The 12,014-nt window shown below is 40.9% G+C and overlaps 1 protein-coding gene across 2 annotated transcripts in view; it reads right to left on the bottom strand.

Annotated features, from left to right (window-relative positions):
- LOC124554917 (cullin-2) overlaps positions 1-12,014 on the bottom strand; it is a 188,252-nt gene that overhangs the window by 68,032 nt on the left and 108,206 nt on the right. For both annotated transcript variants that reach the window (XM_047128607.1, XM_047128606.1), the window contains exon 11: positions 1,512-1,589. In XM_047128607.1, coding sequence (XP_046984563.1) covers positions 1,512-1,589 — 78 coding nt within the window. The remainder of the gene's footprint in view (positions 1-1,511; positions 1,590-12,014) is intronic.

Raw genomic sequence — 12,014 nt, 5'->3', positions numbered from 1 at the left:
AAAAACCAATACCTGCAAAAACCTGAGCCAGAAAAGAGGCATGATTAATATGCTTGCAACGCGTACAAGATGAATATGTGAGCCCCAGCACCTCAAAACGCAAAATGTGCCACCTGGAAAGTGCTCTGAGGAGCAATGGGTACTCCAGAAGTTATATCAGATGTATAACAGAGTTAAACACTTGACGAAGTGACATCAGAAAAAGAAATGTCGCATACAGCCTTTCTACCATATATTTCCACAGTGATGGACAGAATTGGTTGTGTATTGTGCAAACATAGCATACAGACTATTTACAGACCAACAAAGAAGATCAAAGAGTGTCTCACATCGGCAAAGGATAAAAGGGATCCACTTGCAATGTCGGGAATACACAACATACAATGCACATGCGAAAAAGTTTATTTTGGAATGACTGGACAATCAACCGACACCAGAATCACAGAACATAACTTACATTAGAGGTTGGGGCAGGTGGAGAAATCGGCCGTGGCTAAGCATGCGCTGTTAGAGACCGACCACGTACCAAGTAGTAAAATTCGCTGACACAGAAGTTCTGGTTGTAGAGAAGAGCTATCACACCCTCTTGTTCAGAGAAGCTTTAGAAATACACAAACATGAAAATAGCTACAAGAAGAAAGAAGAAAGCCTCAAAGTGAACAGATCCTGGCTTCCTGTGCTGCAGCGAACATCTGTTGCAGGCAGCAAAAGGAGAACCACACTGGAAATAACCGCGGAGAGTGCATCAGGTACATACAGTCTGTGGCCATGAGCTCGGCTCCAGTTCACTACGAGTAATGGAGGGTGAAACTGACAATGCCAGCCACTCGTGCTGGGGAAACGCTAGAAAAATCATCAGACGAACGTTGACTAATGAACCTGAGACAGAAGACAACAGGCAGTTTATCACCATAAAAATAACACCATCATCCTGATTAAAAAGTAATGTTGCTGGATTATATGCCTAACTCGGAAGATTAAAAGGAGATGGAAAAAAAGAGGGTGAATATAGAGTGTCTAGCATGTGTATTAACAGAGCCTCAAAAATATTAAATTTTGCTACAGGCAAGGAACGGAAGAAACTTCACTGGGCTCCACACATTTCAAAATATAACTTTTGTACTTGTGCCTGCCTCACACTGTGTGTGTGTGTGTGTGTGTGTGTGTGTGTGTGTGTGTGAGAGAGAGAGAGAGAGAGAGAGGAGAGAGAGGAGAGAGAGAGAGAGAGGGGGGGGGGGGGGGGGGGGGGGCTGGTTGATAAACTATATCTTGCACTCACAGACTTATTTGTACTGTACCTCTCAGTTAACTTAGGAGCACATCAATGAAGGTGGTTGTTTTTATTTTAAGTGTGCCCAATAACTGTAAAAAAAAAAAAAAAAGATGCACTAATGATTTACTTTTCTCATTATTATTGTTCAGCAGAGGAGCATTTGGTTAACACAATGGTTTCACATAAAGATAATAAAAATTAAACATGCATTTTTCTTGGAAAGAACACATTTAATTACCTTTTGAACAGCTTTCTCCAGTTCCTTAGGTACCGAGAATGATGTAATTGTCGTCTGCGTAAGAGGCCAAGCTCCAGCCTGTGCAAATAAACACACTTCAAAATTTCAAAAATAACATGTGAAGGCTTCGCTGTCGAACACATGGTAAACAAATGTTTCGTAGCTATTTACATGTAGAACTAGGGCATAATATTGAGCTGGAATTTCTACATAACGTATCATTAATAGAAGAATTGCCTAGAGATTAGATTAGATTAGTACTTGTTCCATAGATCATGAATATGACACTTCGTAATGACGTGGAACGTGTCAAGTTAATAAAAGGTGTCTATACAAGATATTACATTACACAAAATATTACATGACTTCTTTCTTTTTATTTTTATTTTTTATTTTTTAGGGGTTGGGGAAATTACCCACTTACTATATCCAAAAATTCATCTAATCTAAACAAGAATACTCTGTGACTGTCTTTGAAATAAGGCTACAGAAAGCACAACAATAATTAAAGCAACAGCATTTGTCTCCAGAATGAAATTTTCACTCTGCAATGGAGTGTGCATTGACATGAAACTTCCTGGAAGTCGTGCTGGACCAAGACCCAAACTCTGGACTTTTGCCTTTGGAGGCAAGTGCTCTACTGGACTAAGCTACAAAGCACGGCATCTCGACCCGTTCTCACAACTTTACTTCTGCTAGTACCTCATCTCCTACCTCCCAAACTTCACAGAAGCTTTGTTGTGAAACTTGCAAGACTAGCACTCCTGGAAGAAAGGAGGTAAAAGCTGTGAGGATGGGTTGTGAGTCATGCTTGGGTAGCTCAATTGGTAGAGCACCTGCCCACGAAAGGCAAAGGTTCCGAGTTACGAGATTCTATCCGGTACACTGTTTTACTCTACCAGCAAGTTTCATATCAGCACACACTCTGCTGCAGGGCAAAAATCTCACTCTGGAAACATCCCTCAGGCTGTGGCTAAGCCATGTCCCCACAATAATCTTCCTTCCAGCAGTGCTAGTCTTGCAATTTTTGCGAGAGAATTTCTGTGAAGTTTTGAAGGCAGGAGATGAGGTACTGCTGGAAGTAAAGTTGTGAGGACAGGTAATGAGTAGTGCTTGGGTAGTTCAGTCAGCAGAGTGCTTGCCCATGAAAGGGCAAAGGTCCCTAGTTTGTACCTCAGTTCGGTAAAGTTTTAATCTGCCAGGAAGTTTCAGCGTTGTCTTGTTTCTTCAGCAGAACATGACTTATACTGTAGGTTTGTAACTTTAGATTAGTAAATTGCATGTTGCATTGATCAATAATTGTGACATTTCCCTATAATATGGAACAAGCCAGTTTTGCAATTATTAACACCCTCTCAGAGAACATGCTGACCATTTGCACGATTGTCTTAACCTAGTTTTTACACACACACACACACACACACACACTGGTACAGACAGACAGACAGAGAGAGAGAGAGAGAGAGAGGAGAGAGAGAGAGAGAGAGAGAGAGAGAGAGATATCAGTTTGTGTTTGAAGTTAATTTTACCATCTTTTAATCCCTTTACATCACTGGGTATGCACTCAAAAGGTTATAGCTGATACTTCTCTCCTTTCTGTGTCCCTCTAAGATGAAGAGATGGAAATCATCTTTGTAATACTTCTATGTAGTGCTACAATTCTGTCCCTCTTTTCTCCACAGCAATTGCAACATGAGAGCTGTTGCTGATATTTAAATTTTAAATCAAACAGTTTACTGCATCAGTTACTAATTTAAGGAACAAGCATGCAACCATTAGCATTTGGCATCATCTCTTACAACACGACACACTGTCGATAAATTACTTGTCTAGGTGCAGAAGTTATTTGTTTTCCTCTCCAAGTACAAAAGGTAGAGCACTTGCCCACGAAAGGCAAAGGTTCTGAGTTACGAGATTCTATCCGGTACACTGTTTTTACTCTACCAGCAAGTTTCATATCAGCACACACTCGGCTGCAGGGCAAAAATCCCAGAAAAAACTCATATTATGTAGCACAAACATGCTAACAATACGATCTCAACATTTCAAAACACCTTGAAAGAAGAAGTCAGAGTATAAGATACTACCAGTCCAAAACAACCATGTGTATTATACTAGAGGTTATATGCACAAAAATTACATCAACCTTTATGTGCACGCAGCACATCACTTTTTTAATTAACAGTTGTTGGTTACATGGAAGTATTTTACATACGAAGGGCATTCAATACGTAATGCAACACATTTTTTCCTGAAAGCAGGTTGGTTTTATTTAGGATTCCAATACAGCTTATTATTCCCCATTCTTTTGGCTACAAAGCCCTAGTTTTCAACATAATTTCCATTCGATGTGATGACCTTACGCCACCTTACTAAGAGGCCAGTGACACAAGTACTTGCAAGTGCAGAGTCAGTTGAATTTAGTCGTGTCAGTAGTGTACTGTAACTGCCAAGGCTGTCAGGATAGGAAGCATTTCTATGTTGTACTTATTATGCTGCAAAGCAAGTAAAGCTAGGCTCAACTAAAAGATTAATAAGCATGGTGGTGTTTGCTTGCCTTCATTCCAACTCTAAATCAACTTGTAAAGCCATTTAGAAGGGATACACCTATATATACTCTGAAAAAATGGCAGTTTTCTCACTGTCAGAAGTGGAAGAAGTGATAAGTAACAGAACAGAATTATAGGGCCAGTGGGGATCAAACCCCAAGCATTTATATTCATAGTCTGGAACTTAGCCCATAGAGCCACCATGGCACATTTCCACACCAATCATTAGTAAGTTACTTATCAAGTAGAAAAATAGAAACTGCTCTGAACCAAGGGAACCAACACTAGTTTAGAATTCTGTACAAGAAATAACCAAAGAAAATGCAGTGACATTCTACAGGATGTCCCAGGAGGAACGGTCAGTATTTAGGGATATGGCACAAAAGCTCATTTCAAGCAACAAACTTTGTATGGACATATGCCCTATTCAAAATGGTTTATGCGATAAAACACATGTAATTTATTTTTCTTTTTGGGCTGGTGGCCTGCACATATACATCTTACCCATCCAACCTCTTTGACATTTTATTCTAGACCAACTGCCCTCATTGCTCTCAATCTCTTGGCTCGGGATGTCTTTCTGCCATTAAACTAGCCCATTGAATGCCCAGTTGCTCATGGTGTGTTGTGAGTGACGTAGCGGGAGGGACTGAGAGAATATCAAAGAAAACCACCAGTTAACTGTCCTTGTACGTGCTAGCTAAAATGCCACAGATCTACACTAATGAAGAATATGCAGATATGGGGTATGTTTACGGCTTCTGCAATAGTAGTACTCCTGCTGCTGTCAAAGAATACTGTTGACGCTTTCCAATACGTCAAATTCCTGATTGTAGACTGTTTATCAGACATGAATGTCTTACAATACGCATTTGTTAAAATGTATGTTGAGATCTTCACTAACTGCTGTACATAGGAACATGCGTAAACCTGTCAACGTACTGAATAATACAGGAAATACATAACAACGTACATTAAATGTGTTCTATCTCAGAAACCAGTTGGAATAGGTCATACATCCATATGATTTTTTTTTTAGTTCAAATGTTCACTCCTGTCATCTACTTAGCCGCATGGCAGGGCCATTCACCTCTTCCCCCAAATTCAGCAAGTGCACACCCACATAACGACGAATGAGAAAACTGCCAGCTGCATGCTTCCACACTGTGTGTGGAGTGAGTGATAGGGAACAAATGCTGATCATGCTGGTTCAGCATGCAGATGCAGTGCTCTAGCTTACACTAAGATGACAGGGAAAAGGGAAGCAAACTGTCCAAACAGTTTTGGATTACCCTCAGGACTTACAAACTTTGTGTTTTCTGTATCAGGAACCTCCTTCTAAATACTCACAGGACACTGTCACAGACATCCACCTGTGTAACATGGATACAACCCAACTTCCATTCTCACTGCTGTTCACTAGAGCTTACTGTGTGTGTGATAGTGAACGGAACAATTCTTCTTGCATACACTGTACAGTTTGTCAAAATATCTTTTAAGAGTCATTTCAAGCTTACATTGTGTGAAGTTGCCTGCTGAATTGGCATACACTTTAACACATCATTTGAATGGTCAACCACTATCATAAGGCACAAAACTTTGAAGATTTTTTTACATAATGATTGATCTTCGTAAAAAACACCAGCTGACAACCACTACCCACAAATTATGGCTTGTTAGTATGCTGAGGAGAATGCAAAAGAAGTGCTTGCTGCTTGTTTGGGGGCAACTGGAAGAATGTGTCTAGCAAGACAGTACGCAATCATCCCCACACTATCAATTTAGCCTCTGAGCTTCCATTACAAAGAACAGTACAAACTCTCCAGCAGCTTGATATGCAAATAATGTGGGCATGGGAAGATGTGGAACAGAACTGGGATCAACGGCAGTAGGTTTTTCTTCATCAACGAGCACCAGATTTGTTTGATGCATTAAGAGTAAGGAGGCTGCCAGGTACAAATACATGCCTTCCCAAGGGTTCCGGTGGGCCAATCATGTTTTGGGTGTGTATTATGTAATGGAAGCTGGAGGCCTCGCATACAAGTCAAGGGTAATTTGAGGGCTGTGCTCTATGAGGACACTATCCTCCAAACTAGTTTCAAGCATTCAAGATGATAAAGCACATGCATCCAACACACACCTCATGAACACCTTCCTTCAGGCAGGAATCAACAAAATCAAATAGCCTGTGGTATGTTTGTCCTGTTGCCTTTGCATTTAAGCCCACAAATGTTCACAGATTTACGGGTGGCCTAAAATACCAGGTGGATGTAATTAAAGTGCAACAACTCTCAGAGGTCCAGTGTGGGCTGTAATTATTGTGTGGCAGTGAAACTTGGTAGATATTCTAACGCATTACTGCGGAATCTATTTAAGGTGGAAAGAAATTAGTTCCAAGTTTGGCCACCAGGTGCAAATCTGGTGCTGTGAATGCAAGAAAGATGTATAGAAATGTTTCCGTATGTAATGGATCAGGAACGGGACATGGGCAGAAAAGATCAACCAAGTGAAAAGGCATACTGTTGTTGATATTATTACCAGCCACTTACACAATATGTTCAATATGAGCACCAGAGATGTTGACAAGACGCCGTACAGTTCCAGATTCACACCTAGTGACCAAAACTGGAACTAATTTTTGTCTCATATAAATTAATTCTGCTGCAACACATTAGGGTGTCCACCAAGTTTCACTTCCATATGATAATTACAGCCCATACTGGACCTCTGCAAGTAACTGTGTTTCAATAATAACCAACAAGTATTTCTTGAGCAGTTTAGGTAGAAATCAATATATCAAAATTCCTGTGGTTCTCTGATTTTGATATCCTTCACCTCTGTGATAGTTTACACTCTGGAGGGGACACTTTAATGTTGGATGCTGGAGTGTGGAGTGAAGTCAACATTCGTCCATTTCAGTATTGTTGTTGTCCACAAATCATTGCCTCACAGTTGCTGCTTTATGATAATGTCCACTGTCATGCTGATACAATCATGTTAATATCCTTCAACATTTAGTTTTTAAGCGGAATAAGGGGTCCACACCCCAACCATGAAAAACACCCCCTTACCATAATGCCACCCCCTCTGTATTTTACTGCTGGAACTACACATGATAGCAGATAATATTCTACAGCCATTCACAAAACCCAAACCCTTTCATCAGATTGCCACACGGTATAACCTGATTCATCACTCTGAACCACTTGTTTCCAGTCATTCACTGTCCAATGGCATCACACTTTACACCACTCCAAATATCGCTTAGCAGTGGCTACAGAAATGTATGGCTTGTGAGGAACACTCAGCCATTGTATCCCATTCTTGTGCACTGACATTGTGCGAGCTAGACTGCTAGTAGCACATTTGAACTCGTGGGGTGACGCATTTCACATGATTTTATGCAATCACCCTCCCCAATGCTCAGACGTTCCTTCATGTTTCCACTTCACAATTATGTTTAGTGTGCCATCAAAGTTCAGTAGAGAAAGAACACAAACTTGAACAAGAGAAACAAGGATGCTGTGTCAGATGCATGGGTGGCAAAATACCACTCTAGGAACAGCGGAGGGGAGGCTTATTGGAAGAATAATCCACATTTGAATGTTTAGTGGAAGCTCTGGAGAAAAGGTAGTTCAGTTATTCTAGTCCTGGACCAGAGAGTTTAAGGATGGTTCCTCTTCATGGTGGTTCGTCAGGTGTGTGAGGATTACCATTTGCATGTGAAGATAAGGCATGGGAGATCTGTTTCCGGACAAGATTGGGAGGGTAGTTTCAGTAGGCAAAGGCCTACATGAATAACTTCTTAAATGTGGAATTTAAAAATCTGGCTTTTGTTTTGTAATCTTCAATTGTCACACCAAACCGGTGAACCAATGACTGGATGGAAGCATTGACTCGCTTAGCAATTTTATGTAGGAGCACAATTTTCTCCGGTTCTCAGTCAGATCTTTTGCTAAAGTACAATGGTGGTAGTTGTTGTATGCTTTGTGCACAGTAGTTGTATGCTTTAAAGAGAGAAAAAAAAAGAAAAGAAAAAACCACTTACTAGACACATACTTGTTTAGAGCATGATTTACAATCTGTTTAAATTTTGCCCATAATTCCTCTACGTCCATCTTACTGGAACTAAGTGAGATGCTAACAACTGCTTCTCCTCTTTCTAGCAAAAACACTCACCTAACCTTTTTGATCGATATATTAGCTTTCATAATCCCGGTCGCTGTGATGACATCATGATCACTAATCCTTGTCTCCACACTGATGCCATCTATAATGTATGTAGCTACAAGGTCAAAGATGTTTCCAATGCATGCGGGCTGTCCAACTAGCTTCTCAAGAGTGTTTTCAGAAAATGTGTTCAAAAGTACTTCGCAAGACTGTCTGTCTGTATCCCCAGCTATGAATCCATAGACGTCCCAGTCTACACTGGGTAGGTTGAAGTTGCTTCCAACCAGTATCGAATGACATGGGTATTTACAAGCTACTGACCATAGACTTTCTTTGAGACACTCAAGAACTGCCTTAGCAGAAACGAGTGGCCAGTAAAAACATCCAACAATTAACTTGGTTTCACCTATACCTGTTTTATGAGACCAGATAACTTCATTGTCACACTTAATTTTGACCTTAATAGAGAGAATATTTTCATCAACTGCAATGAACACTCCCCATCCTATGGCATATAATCTGTCTTTCTGACTTATGTTCTGTGACTGGCTAAATATCCCAGAGCTTTAGACTTCGAGTTTCAACCAGCTCTCAGTCCCAAGAATAATTTACACTGAGTTTACTAACTCAGGAACTCTGTCACAAATACTTGAATAATTTATTGACAAAATTCTGACAGTCTAAGTGTATTTACCCGGAATGTGGTCCGATGCCCCCATCTGCATACTGACAGGCGAGTGTTTAGCTGCGAGTTTCAAACTACCACCTAGCCTTAAAAAAACCCATATGCACTCCACAAGTAGTCTCTTACCTGAGTAGCAGCTTCCTACAACTTCCCACCTGACAACGCAAGCTTACAAATCTGCAGCCAAGACCATCACAGAACTGACAAAGCCATAGTTCGAGAGACTCCTTCGGCTACAAACCAAAGTTCATGAATGGACACAGAAGAACATCCAGTACTTAATTACTAAGAATGTTTTACAGCAAGATTCTCTCTCTCTCTCTCTCTCTCTCTCTCTCTCTCTCTCTCTCTCTCTCTGTGTGTGTGTGTGTGTGTGTGTGTGTGTGTGTGTGTGTGTGTGTGTGTGTGTGGGGGGGGGGGGGGGGGGGGGGGCGGCGGCGGCGTGAGAGAGAGAGAGAGAGAGAGAGAGAGAGAGAGAGAGAGAGAGAGAGAGAGAGAATTAATGACAAATGAATCACATCTTTCTATTTTTTATGTTATTTCATATGAAAACCATCAATGTTGCCATATAATGGTGTTTAGCAGATATGAAGCCTGAACTGATAGTGGTCCTCATGCAGAAGGCTTGAACAAGAGACGCTGAAGATTCTGCGACAAGCTAGACTGTAACTTACTGAACTTGTGCAATAGGACAAAGAACTGTAGAGTCCTCCTACATGGACTAGGTGTGCACTACACAGCAGAGGCCAATACCCACGTAGCTGACTGTGTGAGTATACATTTTTATTGATTTATTTTAAATTTGGCAAGACTTCATCCAGCCCATGTAACGATAGCTGTACGAGGCATAGAAGCATCAGTATAAGCTAAAAAAAAAAAAAAAAAAAAAAAAAAAAAAAAAGCTGCACCTCCCCCACCCTCCAACGAGACTATGAAAATCCTACTGACGCACAGCTGAAATCTGAATCTGCATAAGAAGGATAGGCTAATCCGAAATGGAGGTGGTATATTTGTCACAGTAGACAACAAACAAATCCACCAAGATAGAAACTGAAGCTGCAAGTGAGATTTGGGCAAGACTCAGTATCAAGAGCAAGCATAAAAAACAGATAAAATGATGATAATTTAAGGTTGGATCCCTCTATTGATCCCCAGACTCACTCCCAGACGTAAATGAAAGCTACTTATAAAATCCCAGCTTGCTAGTACATGTGGTCTCCAACAATACTGTTGTCACTGGGGGAAACTTTAATTGTCCAGCTATCAGTTGCTGCAATTACAATTTTGCAGACAGTGTGTGTGACAAGACATCTTGCAAAATAACACTAGTTCACTCACAACAGAAATATTGAGATGATGAAACTGTTAGGATAGTGGGGTGAAATGTGGTGTTAACGGACTACAACAGCAGATAACTGACACAGTGCCTTCGTTAATGACATCACCTGCAGTGTCTCTCCTGGGTTTGTAACCATATCAGTTGGATGCTAGGCAACTGGAAAGCCATGGCCTTGTCAGATGAGTCCCAATTTCAGCTGGTAAGAGCTGATGGTAGGGTTTGAGTATGGTGCAGACCTTAAAAAGCCATGGACCCAAGTTGTAAACAAAGTACTGTGTAAGCTGGTGGTGGCTCCATAAAGGTGCAGGCTGTGTTTACATTACATGGAACCAAGTATTAATTGGAAATGCTTATTTTGGCTATTTAGAGACCATTTGCAGCTCTTCATGGACTTCCTGTTCCCAAACAGCAATGGAATTTTTAGGGACGATAATGTGCCATGTTACCAGTCCACAAGTGTTCGCGATTGGTTTGAAGAACATTCTGGAAAGTTTGAGTGAATAATTTAGCTACCCAGATCACCCTACATGAATTCCATTGAACATTTATGGGACATAACTGAGAGGTCAGTTCACGCACAAAATCCTGAACTGGCAACACTTCTGCAATTGTGGACAGCTATAGAGGTAGCATTGTTCAATATTTCTGCAGGGGACTTCCAACAACTTGTTTAGTCCATGCCACATTGAGTTGCTATGCTATACCAGGCAAAAGGAGGTCCCACACAATATTAGGAGGTATTCCGTGACTTATATCACCTCAATGTATATCAGTTCTGATGGCAACAAATAGATCTGTCTTTATTTTAGGATTTTCAGGTTGAAACTAGTATCATTGACCATGAGGCAACTGTAGCAAGAATGATTACCAAAGTACAAAGGAAACTACACCAAGTTTAGAAAGATAACTGACCAAGCACTGGATAGATAGGTACTCAGCAGAACAGTTTTTGATGGGAGCGGACCTCCATGGTATACAGTCGGTGTAAAGAAACTGCTACAGGAACCGCAGCTACTTCACAACTTCCTGGTCGATTAAATGTGTGTGTCAGACCAAGACTTCAAACAAGCATGGCTCATGACCCACCCTCATAGCTTCACTTCTGCCTGTACCTCCCCCCCCCCCCCCCCCCCCCCATCTTCCAAACTTCACAGAAATTCTCCAGCCTACTTTGAAGGACTGGAACTTCTGGAAGAAAGGATATAATGGAGAAATGGCTTAGACAAAGGCTTGGGGATTGTACCTAGAATGAATTTCCATTCTACAGTGAATTGTATATCTGTTTGGTATTTCCTGGCAGATTAAAACTGTGTACTGGACCAGGACTCAACCTGGCTCCCTTTCCTTTCATGTGCGAGTGCTCTGTTGAGTGAACTATGCTGTTAAGTACAACTTACACCCCAATTGTAAGTTTCAAATCACCACACACTCTGCTGAAAGGTTGAAATTTGTTCTTGATACATTACAACAAGGGTAAAACAAAGTATAGAGCTATTAATGAGAAAAGCTACAGGAAAACAGTTTCACTATCAAAATGGTAGTACGCAAGCCCTTCAACAACTACCGTAGCAGAATCTGCATATTAGTTAGTCCCTCTTTAAACTCAGTCAATCTACAGAGGATGATATCATCATCATCATCATCATCATCATCAAAGAGGGTAGTAATGGTGGTAGTGCTCATTCGTCACCACTGAGGTGGTGATGAATTACAAGTGACATTACAGGTCAAGTACACTATCTCATCAAAAGTGTCTGGGG

This window comes from Schistocerca americana, chromosome X (assembly GCF_021461395.2).
Source record: "Schistocerca americana isolate TAMUIC-IGC-003095 chromosome X, iqSchAmer2.1, whole genome shotgun sequence".
NCBI lineage: Eukaryota > Metazoa > Arthropoda > Insecta > Orthoptera > Acrididae > Schistocerca > Schistocerca americana.
The sequence above is the reverse complement of the archived record's forward strand: the minus strand, read 5'-3'. Positions and strand labels throughout refer to the sequence as shown.